Below are 25,565 nucleotides of genomic sequence, written 5' to 3'. Positions count from 1 at the left end.
AATGGCTTCAACATCCTGGAAAGACTAAAATCTATGAGCTTAGCATTGAAATTCTCATCTAACAGCACATTGCTGGGCTTGACATCTCTACGCAGAACAACTCCATCGCACTCCTCATGAAGATATAGCAAAGTAGAGTCTAGACCCAAACAGATATTGAAGCGCTTTGCCCAGTCGAGGGCTACACGCTCGATGATTATAGAGAAAGCTGTCCAAGCTCCCATGGGGCATATAGTCATAGACAAGAAATAGTCAGACCTTGCCCTCTCCCCATCCTCGGAGTCGGACCAAATTGCGGTGCCTCAAATTGCTGATAGAAGAAAGCTCTGCAATAAAGCCTCTGAAACCCCCTTTCGTTTGAATGGAGATGCACTTTACAGTCACTAGCTGATGCCTAAAACTAGAGGTGATGTTGGCAAAGGCATCTGATCTTATAAACCATCAATAAACCATTATCACCTGTAGGCTTAAAAAGATATCAATTTTCCTTTGCTCAAGGGTGAAACAGGTCTCTCTCTTGTCATTTTAGTCACTATATATGCTTTATTAGCATGATGATTGGCTTGACTATACTAGTTTGTCATGGCTTCAGACGGTAGGATCTGGTTTCCAACTTGATGAAATATGTAAATTGGTGTCATCTTCTGCTCTAAAACCCTCCTTCTGTTCGTGATGCCTCTAATTTTGGCCTTGCTTGGAGTAGCGACAATTGTCCAGCCCCTGAGCAAGAACCCTGTTCTCATGGCGAGCTTCTGCAGCATGATGATGATACCTTTGACGGGGATGTACGAATCTAGCACCTGCTTACAGGCATCTGAAGACGAGAGCTTGGGATCCCGCTGTCCTCTTCATCATCCGAGCTGGACGATAGCTCGTTTCATGAAGAGTGGGCTTCCCTTGCTAACGAGACAGGGTCCTCGACCTTCAACCTCAGTTGGCTCGATGGCTCCTTCCAGCAATTTGAGGAATCGAGGGACCTCTATGAACCTGTCATTCTCTTCGCTTTAGCAAGTGTGGATTCAGGACGTCTGTTTTGTCCTCCCCTCACCTCTCCTTTCCTGCTAACATTTTGAAGCAGAGTGGTGTACAAAATGACACTAGTGAAGTCTCCTAAAATGTTCAAAACATTGAAATTTGGAAGTCGGAAAAAACTGCCTTCGAAGCAGTGATGAATTTTTGTGAGCATGCAAATTTGGCAGCCTTTTGGCAGAAAGGAAAGCTATATGCATAAATATATGCAAGATTCTAGCGATTATGAAGCGTATGTAGGTGGGGGCGTTCACTCATGTTGAGTTTGATCACCTGGTTATGATTACGGCTATTTTAATGTCCATCGATCATGCAATTCTAGGCATCATTTATGCAGTTAAAAACTATGAACGCATGTTTACAAACTTGAAAGATATTTTGGCGGGGGATTATAAATTTTACAAATTTTCCTTTCATTTTGTTGGCAATCCGCGAAGTATACGGCCGGACTTCGTCCTTTTCATGTTTCTTTTGCATTGCTTTGAATCCAGCGGCAGGGATGGATTTTCAACTAAGTTGAGGAAAACTTCCCATCTCTCTGACACGAATGACCACAGCTAGCTCTTGACCATTCCTTTTAGAATCTATACACGACCTATTCTGTAAATCAATAATCCTTCCTTCTAATTTGATCTTATAGCAGAGGAATCTGATCTTAGCACAACATCATTTTTTAGTGTCTTGCAGAGTTCAATCAGAGTTTGCCCGCTCACAATCCCTTTGGCTTTTCCAATGCTATGCACAGTTCTCTCCTTCGAATCCTTCTACTGCCCGAATGTCTACAGCTTGCCAAATTTGTTGTTTTGTCTACAGCTCGCAAAATTTGCTGTTGAGTTGATTAAAGCTTTGTTGCTGCTGATAATGGTTTATTAATGAAATACTTATTAATGATGAGATGTAGCTTTGCAGGTCACGATCTTCTTTTAGCTTGCACAGTACTGTAATTAAATGCATGATCAAGTTATAATGGTAATTAGTGGTGAAAATTAGAAAAGGATTGCATTTGGACAATTTAAGTTGCGAGTATAAATGGCATGCAGATTGCAAAAAAACAACTCAAAAGTAGGCCGCGTTTTGGCGTGTTTTTTCCAATTTGTTTTTTTTTAATAAATTTGGGATGCTTTTGGGGTGTTTTTTTCAAAAAAAAAATTTTGTTAATTTGGGATACTTTTTTATTTGTTTCTCTTTGCAGTTCTTCAGATCGTAAGCGATTGAGGAAAACCAGAGGATTGTCTCAACTTAATGTAGACTCAATGCAACAAGAGAGTCAAGATGACATAAGCAGAGTGGTGGACACTTCATTGCTAGAGCAAAATGATGTTGAGGAAGAGGTTGAGAGCCAAAATCTGGATGCTTCAGGGGTTGCAAGTATGATGATTGTCCCTTATGTTGTTAGGCCAGAGGTACCATCTGTAGAGCCATCCAATGAAGAGAACAAGATTTACATGGACATGGGAGAGGACATTCTTCAGAAAACAAGGATGTTCAGCTGTCATCATTGTCCACCCATTCCTCTTTGTAGACTAATTCCTTATGCAAGGGTTAGCGATCTTCGTGATGATCTTTCGGGCTTGAAAATAGCATTTGCTAGAGAGGGTTATGTGGCAGAGAAAGGAGCATTTATTGTTTCCATTTGGACGAGGGACAAAGAAGTTTCAGTTGTGGATGAAGCAATACAGAGGGATTGGGATCCTATTTGGCATGAGGTTAACAAAGAGTTTGAAGCTGATCTCAAACTGAAACCTGAACTTCAGGAACTAATGGGTCACATGTTCTATGTTTGGGAAGGCAACCATCGTACCGTGGCATGGACATCTGCTATTAAAGAATGCTTCAAAGAAACAAAAGTGAAGCATTGTCGTGTGCTTTGTACTATGAGATTGCCCTTCTTACAAGTTTATAGAGGATGAACTAGTGAGTCTCCTTCCTTATCTTTTTGGTTATGATAGTTCTCAAGTTTTCTTATGTTTATGTGAATTTATCTTGCTTTTGAACATGTAGTTTGAATACACATGCTTTGGTGACCACAACATTGAGGGATGAATTAGTAAATTGTGCAAATATTTGTTCTGCTCATCATGGGGAGTACCTTAAAGACCTACCTGAGAGAGATAGAATGTTGATTGCACGTATCAAAAAGAAGAGTACCAAGGGTGTTGAGCCATGGTATCCTCTTACACGTAGATATCTCGGAAAGCTAGTTTTTAATGTAAGTTTTAAGTAGCATATATTTCTAGCATGAATTTAGTATTGCTATGCTTGTCACAATGGATTTGATTCCTTCCCTTGTTTTTCTAGGTGCAAATAAGTAAAGCACTAAACAAGAAGGTTGAAGAGGCAAGACTAAAAATGTCAGATGAAGAGCTTCGATTGTTTGAAGAGAAGGAGAATGAAGAGTTGGCTTCAAGATATGGTGATAGGATTGGAAAGGTGAGTCTTTCTCAATGAACAACTATGTGTTTGTATTTACTTTGCTTAGATAAATTATTGACTTCACTAAGTTAATTTTAGATCCTTAATATTGTCGATCCCAAGCATGGAGATACTTGGATGTCAAAAGTATGGTCTCTCAAGTGGGGCCCCGAAAGTTTTGCAACGCTTGAGAAATTGAATTTATTGGCTTTATGTGATGTTCAAATGGAGTCAAAAATCTTTTGGTTGACTTTGTTGGATGAAAACAAAGCAACAAAATCTATGTATGGCCTTGCACGAGGGGATCACCTTTATAGACAGTGAGTTCCTAACATTTTTGATGATTGTATACATTGCATGGTTTATAGGCTAACAAAAATACATGAATTTATGTTTTCTTCTTAAAGTTGGCTTAGAAGAGAAGCTATGCTTGAGAAGATATACCATAAAGCTAAGGAGGTGTTGGTCGATTTTATGGATGTGCTGGGAGGGGTAATTGTGCCTCTTGATGTCTCCCTATTTGACTTCTATGAAGAGGTGAAGATAGAGATGAGGACATATCTGTTTCCTCTTGAGGTTCGAGGAGAGCCAAAGGAGAAGAAGAGCAATGATAAACCTCTCAAGAAAGAGGATATGATATTGAAAGCTTCGATGAGGCTACTTTTTAGGTGAAGATGTGTGAATGAATTTACTTGATAGTTACTTTAATTTCAAAACGAAGATAAAATCATGTCTTTGATAGTTGTTTCATTGTCCATTGTAGGTACTTTGTTTGCTTGCAAGGAAAAGGTCATGTGCCAAGTATTCCAGTTAGGGCAAAGCAATGGCTTTTGACCCTGAATGAAGAGACTTGTATGTACCCACGTGCTATGCATCAATGTACACGATGGAAGCTTGACAATTGTCCATGGTGGATAGATCTTGAAGGAGGTCATGTTTTGAATAGAGAGAAGGAGCTCTATTCATAAATATCAACCATGGTTCCAAAAGAAGTGGACCAAAGAAAGAGTATGATAATTTGAAATTTTGTATAAGTGATGTTTTGAATCATGTATTATGTCTTGTAATTTGCCTTGTTTTTTTTTAATGTAAATATGATTTGTTGGTATTCAATAATGTTTTGTTCTTTATTCTAATGTTGTGTAGATAAACAAAAAGAGAAGCATGTTGAGAAACAAAGGATTGATGTTGAAAGTCAAAAGTCCTTTGATATTTCTCATCATATGGAGGACTTGGAAACAGAGGATTGCACTCAAGGTTTGAATTCCAAGATCCACATTTACTTTGATTCTTTAGTAAATATTTTAATAGTGTTTATATACACATGCACTCACACACATACATACCTACTTACTTGTGTACGTATACATACATATATAAATGTCTCTGTATCCATGTAAGTACCTATATATATATATATGTATATATATATATATATACATATCATGTTTCTACATACATTAGTCTATGTGTGTATGTCTCTCAAGTATCCACGTGATGTCTTTGCATTTATGTGTGCAAGTGTGTACACATACACAAAGACTCTCTCTCTCTCTCTCTCTATTTCTCTCTCTCTCTCTCTCTCTCTCTCTCTCTCTCTCTCTCTCTATTCTCTTATCCGTATGTGTTTTGAGAGGAAAACCTTATTGATATCATACTCTTGTGATCCTGAAGGGAATTCTCTTAAAGGTCAAAAGAGGCTTTCCAAAAGGACTACACAATTTATTTATCTTGCAGCGCATTCTTTGGGATACACGCCTCATGTTGAGAATCCCAAAAGCATTGTAGTGGTTGGTGATTACATCATCATTGGGAAGGATTTTGCGGGAGGAAGAAAAAATGATACCTTCTATAGTGTGCACGAGTTCATCAAGCAAAATAAGCCTTCAGGGGTTAATTATACAAAGAGGGGAAAAGCTGTGGATTGGGCAGCTGACTTCATTTTCCTTGACTTGCCATTTGGAGGCACTCAAGGTGGTGACGATCCTTGTCCCACCTGGGATTTTGTTTCTGAGGACCATGTGCGCTATGGGATTGCTTTGGCAGCATCTACTTTGGCAGACTTGGGATGGTTATTGGTGATGGCCTCTATGGCAGGTATTTGTTAAAGTTAATAGTTGTTAACATTTATGTTTATTTTGGCTTCTACTTATTGAAAATTTTCTAAAACGGTGCAATTATATTATAGGTGATTCCACAATTGGGTGGATTGAGCGCTATGTTCTCGTTTACGATTTGGAGATAGTGAGACGAGTGGTTGTCATTCACCATTCTACATATGGATACAAGGAGATTGGTGGTATTCGTACAAATGTGAGTATAGTGATGATTATATTACGTTCAAATGCTCAAAACTACATGTGTTTCTTAAATTAAGGTTTAATTGGATATTAACTTTTGTTGCTAGTGTTCTACGTCAATGCTTTTTATGGTTCGACGCCGAGCTACAGATCCTCCTATTTTCATTCCAGAGAGTACACCCCTCTTTGAGTCCTTCGGCATGCATCCTTTAGATACCCTCACCTATCATTATCTTTCGGATGATTTGCGTGCTTTGGACCCCGTCGGGCAGCAGTGGCGTGGGGGACTAGAGAGGAGTCATACATTTTTAGCATGCTTTGTATACCTGTACTGTCGTCGAGGTGGTGTGTGCATTGAGATGGGATGTGGTACTGCACCTATTCTTAAGACATGCATGCACACTAGTAGAGTATGTGCATCTATCGATGTGGATACATTCTTGATGACCACGTATGTAGAGCCTCTCCTTTTGGCTTACATGCAACAGAGCAACATGACGATGTTAGTAGGCCGCAGGCAGATGATGAGGTGGATCCACTTGCAGGTTTCAATCCATATGACTAGTGAGGCCCTTGTCTCTTGAGACTATTACTATTATGGACTTCTTCAAAGTGTGGTTTGTTTTTATGTGATGTTTGGTTTGTATTGCCATGTTAATTATGCTCTTGTTTTGTCGCAGAGTGACATTTATGTAAAACTCATTGGTTTTGGAACATAGTTGCTTCGGTTATGTTATGTTCTTGGATGTTATGTTGTTCATAAGTTAATCTTCTCCCTTTGTATGGATTTTTTGTTATAGAAATTTATTGCCAGCTCTAGGTAAATAGTAGTATTTCAATATATGCTTATGTGATGTTTGGCTTCTATTGCCATATTTGGATATGCTTTTGTTTTATCATGGTTGGTGACAATATATGGAATACTCACAATTTAGGAAACACATTTTACATTGGAAATGTTATGTAGTAGATGTTATATTTGAATATGTTAATTATTTTCCTTTGTATGGATTTCTTGATATGTATTAAGATCTCGTTTGTTCCTTCCATGCAAAGTCAATTGCCCGTGTATGCCGAAGCAATGGCAAAGAGCATGTGTAGAGACAAACGATTCGACATGGAACGGGAAGAGCGACGCTCCATTCGAAACCTTTACATTGATGATGAATGTGAATCATTGTAAATTACTCTTACATTTTGTTTCATTGATCGTACATGAAATCCTTATTTTCAACTATAATCTGTTATGTCTTTTTTATAACAAAAATTTAGTATCCAAAAGTCTTCCATTTAAATGTGTATTGTTATTGTTGCAATCTTGCATTCTCTCTCTCTCACTCTCTCTCTCTAGACATGAGATTAGGGTGTATATAAATAAACAATTGATTTAGGCATTCCGTTCGTATTGATCAATGCAGTATGTATCCTCTTGTAGGTAAAGTTCCTATGTCCTTTTCAAGTAACAAAATCCATTCTTGTCAATATGTATTCGAGAACGGAATAGGAGCATGTTTTGAAGTGACTCAGACCACCTTGTCTAATAGGAGTACCCTTCTAAGGAGTACCCTTCCGCCAAGACCTACTCGGAAACTAGGATCGCTCGGAAAACCTCGCTCGAAGAACGGTAACACTCGCATTGACAAGGTTCATATTATCATTAAGCTAGGTTCCTTGCATCCCTCTAGCATCTTTAAAAGGATAATCCTTAATAAGATATCGTCGGATAATCTTACCGTTTCTTAATACCTTGTCTTCGTGTGTCGAAGAATCGATTTGGGCTACAACATCTCTTCTTGATCTTTGATCTATAGTGGATCCTCGATTATTGGTTCTTTTTGTGGCTCTCCTTTGTAAGGCTTGAGTAGGCTCACATGGTTAGCATTGTGAACGAGCCAATGGTTGGGCAACTTCAACTAATAAGCCATCTCATTTATTGGCTTAAGAATTTTAAAAGAAAGGACCATACTATCTTTTTTGCTAGTTTACCATAATACTCTTGGTGGCTCATAGAATTCTTGCCCGTAGTATGCCTTAGACAAGCCTTGAGAAACTTTAGCAAGACCCAATCATTTTCCTTAAAGGCTAAGGCTCTTATGTGCTTATTAGCAGTAACCCTTTTTGCCTTTGCTTTGAGATGGATATAACCTCTTTAATCTTTGGAAAAGAATCCTTGTGAGTCTCGGCTATATTCATCAACAACGAATATCTTCCATGTACTTTAAGTAGTAAGGGACTTTTGGATCTTCCCTCTTTAACCTCAAAAGGTGCTTTCCCCATAGAAGCATGTACAGTGTCATTGTACACATACTCTATAAGAGGTAGGTACTTCTCTCATTGAGAACATTGATCTACTTCCATGACATAGGATTTTAGTAGATCCAAGGATTGTTAGATTAGTTATTTCACTTTGGTCATCCGTTTGTGGATGATAGGCCGAAAGAGAAATTTAATCTACTTCCTAGATTCTCAAAGAGACCCTTCTAGAAAATACTGGTCATTCTAGGATCTTTGTCTGACACTATGGATGTTGGCAAGCCATGAAACTTGAAATTTTGAGATCTAAAGAGGGTTGTTGTTTGATGTGCCTTAAAAGGATTTTTGACAGGCATAAAGTGTGTTTTCTTGCTAAGCCTGTTGACTGAAACAATCCAAGTTGCTTCCCTCGATCGAATTTCAATTCTTGGTATACCAAGCATTTTGAAACATACTCTTGTATGTTTACTTTTCATGGTAGACCAACAGAAGTACATTTCTACTCCTCGAAGAGTAGATTATGCCGTGCCATTCTTTAAGCAAAACTGCTCCAAGGCATTCACCACAAGCATCACATTGGACCTCAAATGACTTTGAGAGATTCGGAAGCATAAGGATTGGTTGAGAGGTAAGCTTCTCTTTGAGCTTGTCAAAAGCATTTTGTTATTTAGCAGTCCATGAGTACTTAACGTTCTTCTTTGTTAAGTCAAACAATGGTCCTGCTACTTGAGAGAATTTTGCTATGAAGCGTCTATAGTATGCACACATACCAATTAAGCTTCTTAGCTCATGTAGATTCCTTGGATTAGGCCATGCTTTTATTACCTCCAACTTTGATGGATCCATACGGATACCATCTTGAGAGATAATGTGATCTAAATATTGAATCTCTTGAAGGAAAAATTCGTTTTTCTTTTGGTTGAGAAAAAGCTTGTTCTCCCTCAATGCTTGAAAAATCACTTGGAGATGTTACTCGTGTTCCTCCAAGGACTTGGAGTAGATGAAGATATCATCAAAGAACACTCCAGTGAACTTGTGGTAGGGTCTAAATATTCTTTCCATCAAACGATTGAATGTGGATGGTGCATTGGTCAAGCCAAAAGGCATGACTAGATACTCATAAAGACCAAACGTTGTACGAAATGCGGTCTTTAGGATATCTTCATCCTCTATCCTTATTTGATGATAGACACTTTTAAGGTCAATCCTACTCAAGTAGGTAGAGCCTTAAAGCTTATCAAACAGATCTTCTACCCGAGGCACGATAAATCTGTTTTTGATAGTGATCCTATTTAGGGCTCTATAGATGACACACATGTGATATGTGCCATCTTTCTTTTGCACTAAAAGTACTGATGAACAAAATGAAGAGGATTTAGGCCTCACCATCACTTTTTCCACCAATTCATGCACTTGCCTCATGATCTCCTCTTGTTGAGCTTGTAACACTCAATAAGGAGGTTTATTAGGTGGTGAGCTTCCTAGTAGAAGCTCTATTGGATGGTCATCATCCCCTCATTTTGGAGTTAGCTCGCTAGGGATGTCATCAATGAAAACATCTTGGAATCCATTTAGGAAATTAGACAACTCTAATTCCTCTTGATTCCCTTTATTGCTACTTGTGAAAACATTAGAATTATTTACAGATTCTCTAAATAAAAATCATATACGCAAAAATAGAGCTTTTCATCGACTTATCAAAAGCAAGCGTATTTACCAAGGATATGGTGTTCCCCGACTCATTAGCATCTATGTACATGCTCTTTTCCTTGCAAGTGAAATAGATTCTCCTTTCAGGGAACTTCATGTTGGCAGCCATACCGTTGAACCATGGTGCCCCTAGGATAACATCCTCATGTTGGAGAGGAGAGATAAATAAGTCTTCTTTGTCAACGGGTAGCTTTGAACATGAAGCCTCAACTTCCCAATCAAGGGAGTAATGGAGGCTTGCTATCCCTTGAAAGCTGTGTCAGCAGTTACAGTATCTCCCATCTCAAAAGTTTGAATGCCCAACTTGGTGGCCAACTCTGTTGTTGATATAAAGTTGTGAGTAAAGCCAGGGTCAAACAAGATGAAGGCATCATGTTCCCTTACCTTTCCCCAAGCATAGGAGAGGAATGAGCCTGTGCAATGAGTATCCGGATTCTTTTGGAGCTTTAACCATGGAAACTCTAGGAGTGTCATTGCGTACATTTCTTTTGGGGCAAGAACGACAATCATATCCTTGCTCCCCATACTTAAAGCATTTATGGTCTTTACGAAAGGCCTCTAATTCTTTGGGAGAGAGCTTATTTTTACCTTTGTAAGCTCCTTTCTCCTTGGCCTTGTTGTTGTTGATGTTGGTGTTGCCATGGGAAGAGTTTTGAGCATTGCTCTTCCCTTTAGCTTCATTTTTATCCTTGTTTTCCATGGGCATGAAATTTCTTATTGCCCCTTGTTGGAAATTGATCTTTGAAGCAACCATAGTGTGGTGGATGACTTTGGTGATAGTGATAGGCCGTTGTGAGTTGACATACTCGACCATTTCTTCAGGTAATCCCGCGCAAAATTGTTGCTTTTGTTTGGTGAAGTCTATCCTTTGAAAGACTGTAGCTTTGAGATATAAATCCCAAAACTTGTCTACATATTTGTGGATAGACTCGTTAAAGAGTAGCTTCAAAATTTTCCATTCGGTGAGCACTTTGTCCTTGGCATCGCTTGCAAGGAATTGCTTCATTATGGAAGCTCATAGAGTTTTCCATGTCTTTGGAGCTTGGCCATTGCCACGAAGGCTAGCCCACCATTGACGAGCAGATTTTTGGAAGTGCATAGCTACATAGTGTAGCTTGGAGAACTCCGTGAAGTCCTCGTCTCCAGAGGCCACATCAAATTGCCGGATGAAGGTCAATACTTTGTCGATGGCACCAAAGGTGCCATCATAGGTGAGAAAAGAGATACTCTTTCCTCCCTCTTTGAACTTCTTGAGCTTTTGTGATCTTCGCCATGCAGGGTATGATTTGCGATGTCCTCCCCTCTTGTATTCTCTAGGAGAATAGCCATAGCTTTCGTGGAAGAGGAGGAAGGTGAAGAAGAAGGAGAAGAGGGTGACCTCTTTCTTGCCTTTTTCTTCCTTTGTTTCTTCTCTTCCCTTTCGGAGTGACGAGGAGAAGGACTATGGGTTGACCGTTTCCTCTTGGGAGGAGTTGGTGATAGTCTATACCGCTGTCTTCATGGAGCCACATCTTTAGAGGAACTTAGGGATTCACTTCTTTCTCGTTCTTTGGATTCATTCCTCCTCTCTTATGGGAGAGAGACTTCTTTTGGGAGTCTTATCAAGAGGTCTCCTAAACTCTCTCTCCTCTTGGAGAGGAAGGGAAATCCCATAAGCACGAAGTTGTTGAGTAACTTCGGCTTGCAAAGTAGGGTTGCCCATAGCTTGATGCAACCTAGTAACAAGATAATTGAAAATAATGGGGCCATCATCACTAGCACCTTCATGTGCAAAATCAAAGTTATCAATGTTCATTCTACTCGGTTATTATCAGCCATGATAATTATACTTATGTGTTTACTTAGTGTATTTTTTGGCAATTCAAAACCTTAGTTGCTACTCCTCTTAGCCTTTGAAAATAAGCACTTAAGTATCTACACCCACAGCTCGCATTGGTTAATTATAGAGAGTAGTGGAGTGGGTCTAACATAGCAGAATTGTCGAAGGATAGCTCCTTTCGGACTTCTTATGGCTCAATAATGGTAAAGCCGTAGGCAAGTCTAAAAAGATCCCATTATTAAGACCAAAGCTCCCGAGGTGTGCACCATATCCCACATAGTGGGCTCAACAAAACGAATAATAGATCCCAGTTCCACTTATCCTAATATAATTAAAAAAATGAACCATTAATAGGCTACTTAAGGACCTCTCTTCTTAAGCAAGAAAAGAGAAACCAAATGCTGTAATACCAATGTAATGGAAATGGCCTATGAACTTTGAGAATAGCGGAATTAAGAGAATTAGAGTGAGCATTTTTGTGAGATCCCTTTGAGAACATAGAGGGTGAACTTAATTGATAGTAGCAACATAAATATAGTACTTAATTAACTTGGCATGACCATTGCAAGAGAGAGAGTATTAGAGAACATGACAATAATTGAGGACCGGATTTACTTGGAGCCGATCCCCCTCCAAAAGGCGTTTGTATTATAGATTCTCCCATCAAGAGAGACTTGGTAAAATACAATCTTTGTGTTCCTTGTGACCTTGGTGATGCTATGAAGATGGAAAGCTTTATACATCATGAGCATAACATAAACTTTGCAAAAAGCATTAACTAAGCCTCACTCCCAAGGCCTCAAACACATTTGAAGGTGGAGAGGGCTAGTGGGGAATGAGGGTAGGGAAGAGGAAGAAGAATCATTCATAGGAGAAAGAAATAGTTCCTCACTTATCATCACTCTTCTTGCTTAGCATAGCATAATAGCATAGTAATGAAGATGACAAGCTTAAGCATTGAAGCATGGCTCTTGGTTGGATTTGCATTCCATAGCCAAGTGTGTTGGTGTAGGCTCTCCACTTATCAACAAGCTTGGAGAAGGAGATGGAGCTCTTGCACTTTGCACTTCACACAATGAGAGAATGTGTGTGTGTGTGGGAGAGTATATCCTCTCTCTCTCTCTCTCTCTCTCTCTCTCTCTCTCTCTCTCTCTCGTATTATTTAACTATATCATTTGGACATGTGTCCTCTTTTTTCTCTTTGAGAGAAAGAACTTAATTATTTATTTTTATGCATCTAAATTATCATTGGACCCCTTTAAAGCCTATCCAATAGGATTCAAGCACATCATGAGGGCCACATGTGGAGGATTTTGACATATGTCTTTTATGCTTCTTAAGTCATTTGGTTTGAATTGAACACTTCAAGCACTTAGTCAATTAAGCATGGAAATCGTTTATGCCTCTTGAGAGTTTATCTTTGAATTGAACACTTCGAGGACCTTAGTCATTTAAGCATGAGAATCACCTCAAGCTTGGGCAAGGTTCCCATAAACATTTTAAGCACTTAAGTTAGCAAGCCAACAAGCACCTCATGCTTGGGTAGGATCCCACCTCAAGGTCAGCCCTAGCTTGCCTAAGGTCAAAATGACTTTTTAACACTAACTTTTGGAGGTCTTTAATGAAGCTAATCCTAAGGTATTTTAAGCTCCACTAGATGCATGTTGCTCTTTGATAGACTATCTCCTTTTGGACCCTATTGAGATGTAACCATCTCTCCTCTTGGTCCCTTGCTGAGGTAAATCTAGAAGCACTTATTGCACATTGCTCTTTGGTAGACCGTCTCCTTTTGGACCCCTATTGAGATGCAACCATATCTCCTTTTGGTCCACTGTTGAGATAGGTCTAGAAGCACATATCTATATCCTAACTCTTGTTCCCTTTTATCTTCCCATATTAAATAATCAGTTTAATATGAGAAAATCATTTGGTAAAGTTACATATTACATTTTATGATAGATTTCTTTCAACTTAAGCTGGGCATTGCAATGTTAATTTGATTTGTGAAAATACCATTACTTGTCGAGTGTTGTGCTAGCAAACAGTCCGTACAGTACATCAATCTCACTCATGTTTCGTATTTGGTTTACCTATATTATCTTATGAAGTGTGGAATTCAACATCGCTTGTACTTACGCTAAATGGCATCCCTAATTTTTTTCAATGATCTATAAAACCATTTACATCAGCTAAGGTGCTTTGGAGTGATGACAATAATTTGTAAGTACTTTTGCACTCGAATGTACTCCAATATTGTATCAAATAGGTGGCAAATGTTTTCTTTTTATGCCTTGCTTGGTCCATTGGTCACAAGCACACAGATTCGCCGATTTAGCAGTGTATAAACATTCATCCTACATCGATTTGCCGATTTAGGCAACACACAACAGATTCAAAAGTTTACATAATATCAGTGCAGATTTGTCATTTAGGTAGCACGTCTTATTGGTGTAGATTCGCCGATTTAGGCAAGACCGATCACAAAATCATGCTGGTATTTGGATTTTTCATTTGAAATGGTTATATGTTGGCAAATATTTGGACTTGGATTTACGTGAGATATGGAATTGGATTTGAGATTGATGAGGATTGATTATGATGATGATGAGTGTGACCAATGATATTTTGATTCATCAAGAGATGACATATACTGCTTATTCTAGTGGTATGGGACACTAGAATAGGTAGTATGTGGATGATGGCAGGCATAAACAATGTTATTTAGTTTAATACTTTCTTCCTTTTATTATGACTTGTTCCTAACCAAGAATACTAATCATTGTTTTTGACAAGTATTGTTTGCAGATTCTTATCTTTGCAAACAACTGAGGACAATTGCTTTCTAACGGAGAGGTAAGTTATAGAATTGATATTTTACTGCAGCTTACAGGTGGAAAAGGCTTGACCAATCTAGGCGAACAAATATATATATATATATATATATATATATATATATATATATATATATATAAAATACATTTTATTATTCAAGTGCTCTTTTATGAGCGTTGGCCATTTATGACCGGCCGGCCATTTGTACTCAATTTGACCATTCAAGAAATCTATAAATCAAATACGTGCAAGAGGGAAATGGTCACTCTTGCACGGGGGGAGATTGCACCCAGTGTTTGCGTTCTTCTCTCCTCTCCTCTCTTCTCTCTCACCATGCCAACGTAGCACTCTACTCTAGGAGGTGCGCTTGCACGTGGTATCTCGCTCTCACGCTCTCTATCTCTCTATGTTTGTGTACGATTGGATGATATGCTTACAAGATCCATTAGGTATGCATATTTGCGGTGTTTTATTGTTTCTATCAAGCTATTTGAGGTTTTTGCAGGGACGCCACGCCTTCCGTTTGTAGCACTCTTCTTTTCTTTTCTCTCTCTCTCTCTCTCTCTCTCTCTCTCACACACACACACACACACACACACACACACACACAACCCCAAGACGAGCATTTTTGCTAGCAATAAGGGCTACCAAAATTGCCCTATGGGGCTTACTCAGTGTAAGTAATTGCAATTTAAGGTGTACAATTTTCTTTATGTACTATATTGATTTCCCTCCCAAGAGAATAAAGCCAATAGCTGATAGCATAATTATAACCACGCTTCAGACTCTCTCCATCATATGGTAAAACCCTACTCATCTTTTAAGACGATATGTAAGTCAAGTCATTGAGGTGTAGGAAGAAGGTTGTACTTGACAATGATGGAGGCATCTAGGAGAGAAAGTGAGATGGGGGATATGCTTACACATATAGGTGCTCGACCCATATCCTAAAATGTCAATTCCACCAATGCAATATAGAGAACCGCGAAATAGTGGGCAAGATGCAAATTGCCTACATGTTTTTTTGGACTCTTGTGGTGATTATCAATACAAAAAGCTTTGGGAAATGTCAATATGGGAACTTGAAGTTTCATGGGTGCTTCGAAGGAAGCCAATGTCCTTTATGACAACTTAGGTCCCCACATTGTAGTTCAGAAGCAAGGTACAGAAGGCAACAATATCAATAATCAGGGTCTTTCTTTTCTTTATTAGGCCATGAAAGCCCATGCATAGTCCAACTAGATGCCTACAATCTCTCTCTAACCACATCTATAGTAGACATGCGACGATGTATCAAACTCAAGGATAAATTATTGCATACTTCACACAATGAAACTGTTCCAAGCCCCAAAAAGAGTAAAATTAGCAATAAAGTCTTCAGTTTTCAAAATTTTGGTACCAAAAATATGAACACCCTGTTGGGATGGGTTAGTCACCTATATGATTATTCTCACATGATGAGGGCCTCTAAGCAAGATGAAGTTAAATGTGGATCAAAAATTCACCAATAGTGTTGCATTAGGGCAAAATGCAATCAAACAGCATGGTGAGTCCATGTACTTAGAGCTTGCATGGCAACTCCTTGTACATTATGTCTCATCATGATATAAGGTTAAGATTGTTTTCAATATCCAATGCTTTAATTGTAAGAACCAAGTGGAAGTTTTGTTGGTGGTTTGCACAAACATTTATGGTCTCACCTTTGCACAAACTTGATATGATTTTTTGATACTACTTTGACCCAAATTCAATACACCATTGACTATAAAACTCATTCACTCACTCTCACGCGAATAATAATAATAAAAACTGTACACCAAAAAAATCCGCTTGTCCCCCATGCGCAAGCTAAGAAAGCTATTTGAAAGTAGAAAAAATACCTTGTGCTTGTTATTGAAGTATCTGCCAAAGCACAATGTGTTGCCATGTATATGGTAGTGATGTGTGTAAACACACTTAGGACCACCGTAGCACTTTTCTCCCTCACTAGGAGGTTATTTCCCCGTGCTTTGTATATACGTCCATCACTCTAGGGCTATCTAATGTTGTATTTGCACACCAAGTAATACATTCTCCCATGTATGCCTTGAGTTTCTCCTTCATCTCCAAGCTGTGTGGATTCCTGCAGCCTTAACTCCAACAAATTGGTATTAGGGCAAGTTGTGTCCCGAGGCATAGTTGCCAGTACCCTCTACTCACTTTCTCTGATTTGGGTAAGCTTTGGCGAGTGTCAACTTGTTAGGCGAGCTCATGTAATGGAAACTGATAAATCTTTAATTATTGTCGTTGATAGGTGGAAAAAGCACAATGAATTATGGACTATGCAAAAGGATAGCAAGTTTATGGATATTTCATTATTAAGGTGCTCGTTATGAGCTATGATCACTTTAAGTCCCGGCATATAGTTTGTAATCATTCTGAGCATTCAAGAAATCTAAAGTAAATACATGCAAGAAGAAAATGCTCACTGTTGCATGGGGGGAGTTTGCCCCCAATGCCCTATGTTCTTCTTCTCAATTCTCACTCCTTCTCTTGCCTTGCCTGTGTAGGACGTGCACTTGCACGTGCTTTGGGGCTTTGTCTCCCTCTCTATCTCTCTCAGATCGTGTGTCTGTCTTGATTGTGTGTATGTATGACTTTCCACGTATGCAGATCTGTTGCTTTATTGCTTGTAGCATGTTGTTTTATGTATTTTGCAGGCATGTCGTGGTCTTGTTTGTAGCAGTGATATCAGAGCATAGATTTACATTCCTACGGATACAACTATAACTATGGAGAGCTCTCAGAGTTAGAGCTAAGTCATTGTCCTCTTTTTCCTTAATCTCTGTCCGTTTTTCTTATCTCATGACATAGAAATTCCTTGAAGGTGTACTTAGCAAAAGGTTACTAGTAACTTTTTTAATCTTTTATCTTACCACATTCCTGAGAGTGAATGATAGCTAGCAAATATTATGTAAAATTTGTTCATATTTTATAACACATGGTACTAAACTGTATCATACCATTATATTGCCTCGCAATCGTTATTGTAATGTTGAATTGGCATTTAATTTAAGCCCGCCCAAGTAGTATTTTGGTCATTGTCCTAAAATCTCCAATCTCGTAAGAGCTCTCAAGCTTAGCATGATCAACCATTGTTGAATGTAAGTTACAAGAGCTGCTCCAAAAGACCTAGTTGAGAAACTCCTTGCTATTAGTCTATGGATGTTGTAGTTATTACTAGTTTTTCTTCTTGTAAATTGTATTTGAAATTGATAAATCTAAATTTTCAACTAGCTTTAGGCTAAAAGGAGGCAAATATTCATTGTACATCGCTAATAGGTCAATTTTACATCTTTTTCCCTTTGTCTTTTACAAGTAAAAATGTGATCTGCCTTGCAGAGATAGACTTAATCAACCAAATATGTAAAATACCTAAATTTGAAGGGCAAGGGTGCCCATAAAAAATCAATCCTAGATTGATCTTTGAGGACTCTTGGAATAGTGGGTCTAGTATTTGAACTCCTTCTAATATATTACTTATAAAGCCAGGTGTTGTTGCCAAAAGTGGGTTGCAGTTTGCAACACTTAAGGTCTAGAATTAGAGGCCTACAAACCTTGAGCACCTATGTAGCAATTCTAGCAACATCTTCTCTATCCTTTTACATTGTTATTTTACTTAAGATTTGTGATTTTATTATGGCATGCTTCCTTTTTTTATGACTATGCAACTCACCATTCAAGAATCTTTTGCTCATCCTAGCAACCTTGTCAACACTATATTAAAATCTAGTTAACACTTTTAATTAGGACATGTAGAGAATGATATTTGATCATATCTCTAACTTTCCTACTATAAGCTTGTTTTCGTGACCACTTTTGCAATCCCTAATTGATGCTAAGCTACACCACATGAATTTTGACACACACCATCTTGCTCACTCATTCACACACTCCCATATTGTTGCTCACAAGCACACTCTTCTTGCACTTCCTCTTCCTCGAAAAGCCATTGCCATTGCAAGGAGGTGCAACCAACAAGCAAAGAACCAAGGTTGGTAGAGGAGGAGCATTGTGAAGGTAGAAGGGATGCCAAGGCCTTGGTCGTTGAAGGAAGCGAATAAGAAGAAGGGTAGAGGGAGAAGAAGGGAAGAGGGGAGGTGGCAGTTGTTGTAGCAACACTGCAACAACACCACCATACGTTGGTAGCTCCACCTGCCACCCGCACCTGCCACCCGTCACTGCCATGTGGGGTCCATCACGGCCACCCACTGCCCGTCACCACCACCTAGTGTTGCCTATTCCCACCTCTCCTTCTCGTTGGATTCCTACCCTATGGCCAGCTCCAAGTCCTCCCTCGTACCCATTGTAGCATGTCCCCACCTCCCTTTTGCATATCTTTAGTGAGTGGGTTGAAGATGATAGAGTCCATCTGTTGTCATGAAGGATTATTTGAATGTTTTCATATAATGAGACAATAGAAACATCAGTGTGGCATACATCCCCATAATGATATTCTTTGAGGGGGCTTTTGTCTCCATAATCTAGCTAATGTCATCCATGCCTTCTAAAAACACCTCCCATGGATGTTCTGCCATGTCGATGTCCTCTAAAGCTTCGATGCATGTGACGATCATCTTAGCAATTTTACAAGTCATTTGAGATGTAAATTCTGGTACATCTCGCATTAAAGTGATGAATACCTTGAGTGTGTGTACCATGTATGCCTCTGTAGGTTTATGGTTATGAATAGGCCTCGTGAGAATTGGATAGTTTAGCACAGATGGAATCCTACTCTTCCAGGTGTAGTAGGTCTCCCATGACCACCTTGTTGGTGTTAAGCAGTATGTTGGGTGGATTCATAAATATTGGGGAGTATTCATATATGTTCTCAAACCATTTCTTTCGCTAGAGCATTCGGTTCTCCAAGATGAGCAACACCTACTTTGCCATTACTGAACATCTTCATATTCTCCTTTTGCATTTGGTTCCAGAGCTATAGTAGCTTCTTTTTCTAGAGTACTACCTCTTGCTTCATCAATGGATAAGCCACCATTTCATGTTTAAAGTTCTCTATATGATTGTCTAGTTTGAGCATGAGAAGAGTTGCTAATTTTAACACTTTGAGCTCATACAACATGTATTCCTTGTGAGATCCTTCAAGCATGTCTTCTATCCACTTCATGAGCTCATCTTTAACATCAATTGACTCCTTGTCCTCTTCAAATTCTTGCATTCCTCCTCTTGATGATGTACTTGGTAAGTTGAATGGGGGCATATCTGTGCTTTCAAATTCTATATGATGGCTTTGTATGCGTGGTACAATTGCCTGTGGCTGGAGAGCACTCAATTCCAACACTTTTAGCTTCCATTTCTTTGCGTGTGTCTCCGCTTGGGCAATAAGGTTTGCCTTGGCCTTTTGCCAATGTTCTTGGATCTCTTTAAGTTGTTGTTCTCTTTGTGGATTTGTTGCAAGCATTCCGACCATTAGAAGTTGTCATTGCAACTTTTCTTGTTCTAATTCCATCTTCAAACCTTTGATCTCTTCAGCATTTGTAGTGGATGCTTGTGATGTAAAGAAAGGTGCATGTAGTGCTTGAATGGCCTGCAGGGTGGAGAGGGAGTACTTGACAACATTGTAGGATTCGCTCAGCTTGGCATAGTTTTTCTTCTCCCCCTCTAGATTCTCTTCCAGTCCTTGGTGGTGCACTTGGATCTCTGTATTTGCCTCAATTTGTTTTTCTAAATCTGAGTAGATGCTTGCAACATCTTTTTTTCTCTCTTTTTAGAGCGGGTTGGAGTTGCTCCTTATCCTCTTGCATGCTACTGACTTGATGCTTTGGTTGTTCTATCTCTTGATGTGCTTTTTGTGTGTCAGCTTTAGCATCCTCTGCATCTTATATCAGCAGCTGTGTAATCACCTTTTGGCATTCAAATTAGAGCCCAATCATCTCCAACAGATGTTCTTTAAGATCAAATTTTTCAAGGATTCTTTGACCCACAATCGCATCTTCTTGGGTTGGAGGTTGGATATCATTTTTTACTTGAGTCTCTCTTTTTGGAGAGGTTCTGGCAACTTGATTCATCTTTGGAGGAATTCCTTTGCTTTGCTCCTCGAGATGTCTTTGGTCTAATTGAGTGCGGTCTTGGTCTTTCTTTTCCACTTGAACTTTTGTTTCCTTTGCATCAGTAGGAGGTGGAGATGGTGGTTTCAGTGAGACTTGTTGCTCTATCTTGTCCACATATTTTGTTGTGGCTATATCTTTAGTAGATTTGAGGTAATTAGCTTGTTGTCTTCAAGGACAATCCATCAATGAATCTAGATTTGTTTTTTGTCGTATAGACTTTTCCTCCGCTCTCTCTTCATCATTTCTCTTGATGACTTCATGGATTTGTTGACGGGTGGGTCCTGCTAGAAGCTTCATCTCCGCTCGTACTTTTTGTCATCTTTCATCTTTAAGCTTGTCAAGCTTTGTGTCTAGCTCGACATCATCATCGTCATCTTGTTGAGTTTCTTCCATTTTCTTCTTCTCCTCCGCTACCTTTGCTTGGCGATCCTCTTTAAGCCACTATGCTTCCTCCATAGATCTTTGAACTTGAGATTTTGGGATCTGTTCAGGTTGTTGCGGTCTTTTTGGAATCAAAGTGATCTCCACTTCTTCTTCTTCTTCTTCTTCTGATTGATAGTGTGATGGAACATCATCCTTTGTCCGGATCTTTCCTTGGAGCTCAAAATTGGATCCAGTGGCTTCACTATCCATTGCTTGTGTTTTAGAACTCTAGCCACATGTTCTTCACTTTGTTGGTGTTGTAGATGCCCACCACCTTACGTGCATGCTTTGCTTTGTGGAGTAGGTCCAACTGAGATGGTAAATCCTCTATCATCCCTAGGGATCGGTATGCAATTGTGGTAAGCATTGGCCCTGCATTCATGTATGATTTATTCCTATCATTGCTTTTCAAGTTGGCTTCAACCATATTTTAAACCAAGATTTTTGAGATGTAGTTTCCTAGGTCGCTCTTGATCACTCTCCTTTCTGCTAGCCCAATGGCCATCACCACTGCCACATGTAGTAGGCCTTTGTAAGCATTCTTTTGTAAACGTTTTAAATCCAAAATCGGATGAATACAATACTGTGTAGACTCAATTGATAACTCACTTGAATATTTTGTATGAGTTACAATAACTAAGTGGTGACTAAATGAATGACCAGTCCATCACCTTCTACTCCTTATCAAGCGAGTATGGAAGTTGATTGTTTTTAAACATCATACTTAAACTAAGATGAAAATTTGGCAAGTTTTTTGGGAAAAGTGTGAATTTTGGTGTTCAAGATCGACATCAACAATTGATGATGAATTGACGGTTTCAATTTTTGGTAAGGCTAGTTGATTTCATTTGTGGTTGCTTATAGCCGATTACTCTTTGATTTTTCCATTTGACTTTTATCACAAGGTACTTAATAAAAAATTTCTCCTGCTAGCACAATGTGTTATGCCATGGATTTGGATATTAACATGTAGCATACATTTGATTTTGAGAACTCTGCCCCAGCTCTACCTTCTGCTACCCCATAGTTGGCCACTCTCATAGAGGGTGCCCATACGGTAACAAGGCTGGATTATAGCATCATTGCTTAGCATCCAAGAGTTTAGAGCCATACAAACATGTATGATTGTTTTAGAGTCTAATTTTGCACAATTGAATCCAAATGTCACTAAGATGTCTGACATGCTTGTACAATTCATGCAATAGTTGCCCAAGGGCCAAGATAATGAGCAGACTAGGGTTCTTGTGACATTCGTGCCTGGCACGTGCACCCTTGGTCTGCAAGAGCAAGGCTAAACAAGTCACCATTTTTTTCATGAGAGGGAAAGCAGTAAAACTGAGGTTTCCCCAAAACAATAACGTCCTTGGCGTCTATGTGTGTATTGGTTGTGTCCTATAAAGTAAATGGGATGGTATTTACGATCTTAGATGCACTCAGATACAGTCAAGGCACTTCAAACAAGGCCAACACTAGAGGGTAAGGCCTATAAATGGTGGATATTGCTCAAGGAGAAGGGCATCATACCATAAGCCTTCAAGGATGTGTTCAGACATTAATTTTTGCCCACTAATGAAGTGGACAAAAATTGGTATGCATGGGACAAGTGCTCTATGCTTCAACATAAGACACTGTTCGAGTAAACCTTGTACTATTGTGATGTGATTCTTAAGTTGGAGGGTCTAGACACCTTTCAACAAGTACGTGGGTTCATTCATGGGTTAACGCCAGAGCTTAAGAAGCATGTTAAAATTTAGAACCCCAAGACGCTTGAGGATGCTATAGTGCAAGTGCATAAACATGATGATCCTAATGAAAAAGCATTGCATAACAGTCACATGACTGACACTACACATGCAAATGCATGAACATTTCATGGAAATAATAAGAGAAAATTTATACTAGCTTGTTTGGCCGATGCAAGTGGCAATTGCCCTTCTAGTTGGCCACACCTTGTCCAAGCCCTATTTTCTATGTACTTTATCCTATTTTTTCTGAGAAGCCGTGTAATTGAGTCTATGTACTTTTGATATGAGAAGTTGTACACTTTGAGTTGTAGTATTTTATCACGAGTCCAAAGCCATGTGAGCCAGTCGTTGGCCACTTGAAAAGCCCTTGGTATAAAGGTCAAAAACCTTAGTTTGGACACACAATTGTAACGTTATCTTTTGAGTTTGAAGAGCTTTTGTTGTACGAATGTAAGCGGCTACACACCTATGACTTTTAGTCCATTTTTCTCTTGATGTGGTAATCCAAATTCAATTTCAAGAAATGCATTGTATTCCTTGTCTCTTGCTTTTTCTTTTTAGTTGCTTTTTATCATATTTTTACCTCTTATGAGGTGTAATAATGAGCCGTATGGATAGATTTTTAACAATCATGATGCTTGTAGTGAAATTATATATACATGAATGTGTGAAATACTTTTGGCTAATTTTTGGCCAAGTAATAATAATTTCCATGAATTTTAGTTAATAAGGATAAAAATTAATAAAAATAACCAAGAGAGCCGAAATCGACTTTTGAAAGCAAACGTCGGATCAACAAAGCAAGATCTTTAAGCATGTCAAATTTGAAAAGATTTGGCACAAAACAAATTTCGGGCCAACTTACAACAGATCAAATTTGCAAATCGAGGGCAATTAACAATCGAAGGCCCAAAGGATGAGCCATTTGAACTGTAGGTGATATGCCATGGGCCATCAAGGCAAGAAAGGTAAGTATGCACTTGGGGCTCTCGGTAAGTTGGGCACTTGTAGGCAAAAAATAGGGCAAATCAGGCCTCATTTGCACTTGTTGAGCTAGAGAGAGAGAGAGAGAGAGAGAGAGAGAGAGAGAGAGAGAGAGAGAGAGAGAGCTCTTGTTTTTGTGACCTAGAGCTGGATCACATTTTTGCTTGCTACGGACATTCAGAGACACCACGTGGCACAAGATTCGATAGGTATGTTAATCTAATATCCCTTGACCGATGTATGTGACCCACACAACACTAAAAACACCAGATAGCCATCATAATCAAATCAAAGATGAATTTTTGACAAATTGTCAGACGTTTGGTAATGGAGGCAAATCTACTCCAAATCAAGGTCATTGCACTGAAGCTCGCTCCAATCTTGAACAAAGTCATCACCGCCCATCAATATGGTTTCATCAAAGGACAATCTATTTATGAGAACATTTTGGCAGCTATGGTCGGCATTGAGTATGCTGATTTCACCAAGCAAGAATGTATCCTCCTTCAACTTGACTTGGATAAGGCTTACGATAGAATCTCATGTTCTTACGACTCTGAGCTTCTCTTCAACACGAGGATAGTGGGAATGTTTGAGGTCAAAGCAATTGATCAAGCAAGGCTGCCCTGTTGCCGCGCTACTCTTTGCTATTAGCTCTCACCCTCTAGTGACCTCGCTCGAGGATATTGCAGAAGCAGTGGAAATTCAAGGTCTGTCACTTCCTGGTGGCAATCAATTGTTTGCAAAGTTGGTTGCAGATGATTCTTTGCTATACCTTAAAGCCAAGTTACAAGTGCTACGAAGAGCCCTCCAGATTTCCCTTGGAACTATTTTCCACTGCTTCTGACTCAATTTGTAATATTGAGAAATCAAGATTGGTCTCTCTTTTTGAAAGCATCTCGTTTTTCTTAATTCACCATTAGCGGGGGGAAGGCAGTAGGGAGAAACTATACACATATCATGTATTTACAAGTGTAACAAAGCGACTCGTTTGACCCAGCAGATTGGTTAGACGAAGTTATTGGCAAGGGCTCTGTGTTCAGACACCTAGGCGTCCCACTTGGGGTGGTCATATTGGATAAGCAGAGATTTGACTTGTTTCTGAACAAGATAAATTGTAAAATGAGAAGATGGGAATTTGTGCTCCTTCCCTTTCATAGCAGAGTTACTGTGATCAATGATTTAATGATCCCTTACATTTCTTTCATGCCTCTGCTGCTAAAACTGAGCAAATCCAATTGAAAAGAATTTCTGAAGCCTATCAAACAATTCTTATGGAAGAGAAACATGCAAGCCACAACCCCTTGGCAATGGGGGAAATGGGAATGGATACCGAGACCAAATAAACAAGGCGGCATTGGAATCATGGATCCCACGCTGCATGTAGAAGTATTAAGTGCCAAATTAGTTATATCACTGATGGATCAAAAGCAAGAATGGCCATAATGCGTTGGGATATGATAAGCAAAGCAGAGCTTGCCTCTAAAGGGGGCACATGGAAGGAATCCACAATGCATGATAAGATTTTGGTGCCTCCCTAGACAGTCCTGAAGCTTGGCGACATCACAGGGGAACTTGCACAAAAGTGTAACAAAGCGGTTTCAATCGTGGAATGGGGGGATCGAGAAGTTCAGAAACTTCTAAGGCTCCTCTCTCCATTGGTCCCTTGGCTCTATAAACTTAGAAGGCGTGCCTTGAACTCCTTTTAGAGGGAAGTTACGTGATAGGTAAGCAACAAAGGGATCTCTAAACTATCACACCTTTGGGATGATAAAAACCTCTGCTGGAAGGATGTGGAGCTATTAGCACGTCAACATAATTTGGGTTTGTACGAAAGGCTTCTAATGAATAGACACTTGGAAGTGCTGACATCTTCATCTTCACCTGTCTTCGGGTCAAAGTTAGACTAGAAAGCCTAGCATTGGCCAAAAGATAGAGTGTTCTTGCTCCC

The 25,565-nt window shown here is 39.2% G+C and overlaps 1 protein-coding gene across 1 annotated transcript in view; it reads left to right on the top strand.

The window, feature by feature from the left end:
- Positions 1-741: 741 nt before the first annotated feature.
- The window catches only part of LOC147423241 (uncharacterized), a 107,472-nt gene continuing 82,648 nt past the window's right edge, over positions 742-25,565 (top strand). The window contains exons 1-13 of the mRNA XM_086501464.1: positions 742-989; positions 2,222-2,397; positions 3,344-3,459; positions 3,541-3,761; positions 3,849-3,900; positions 4,066-4,109; positions 4,205-4,230; positions 4,600-4,698; positions 5,116-5,538; positions 5,630-5,645; positions 5,691-5,754; positions 5,849-5,943; positions 6,772-6,910. Coding sequence (XP_086357590.1) covers positions 742-989; positions 2,222-2,397; positions 3,344-3,459; positions 3,541-3,761; positions 3,849-3,900; positions 4,066-4,109; positions 4,205-4,230; positions 4,600-4,698; positions 5,116-5,538; positions 5,630-5,645; positions 5,691-5,754; positions 5,849-5,943; positions 6,772-6,910 — 1,719 coding nt within the window. The remainder of the gene's footprint in view (positions 990-2,221; positions 2,398-3,343; positions 3,460-3,540; positions 3,762-3,848; positions 3,901-4,065; positions 4,110-4,204; positions 4,231-4,599; positions 4,699-5,115; positions 5,539-5,629; positions 5,646-5,690; positions 5,755-5,848; positions 5,944-6,771; positions 6,911-25,565) is intronic.

The sequence above is a fragment of the Adiantum capillus-veneris genome, chromosome 26, assembly GCF_014529385.1.
Source record: "Adiantum capillus-veneris isolate H3 chromosome 26, ASM1452938v2, whole genome shotgun sequence".
Classification (NCBI taxonomy): Eukaryota; Viridiplantae; Streptophyta; class Polypodiopsida; order Polypodiales; family Pteridaceae; genus Adiantum; species Adiantum capillus-veneris.
This window is presented reverse-complemented; position numbering and strand designations above follow the sequence as displayed.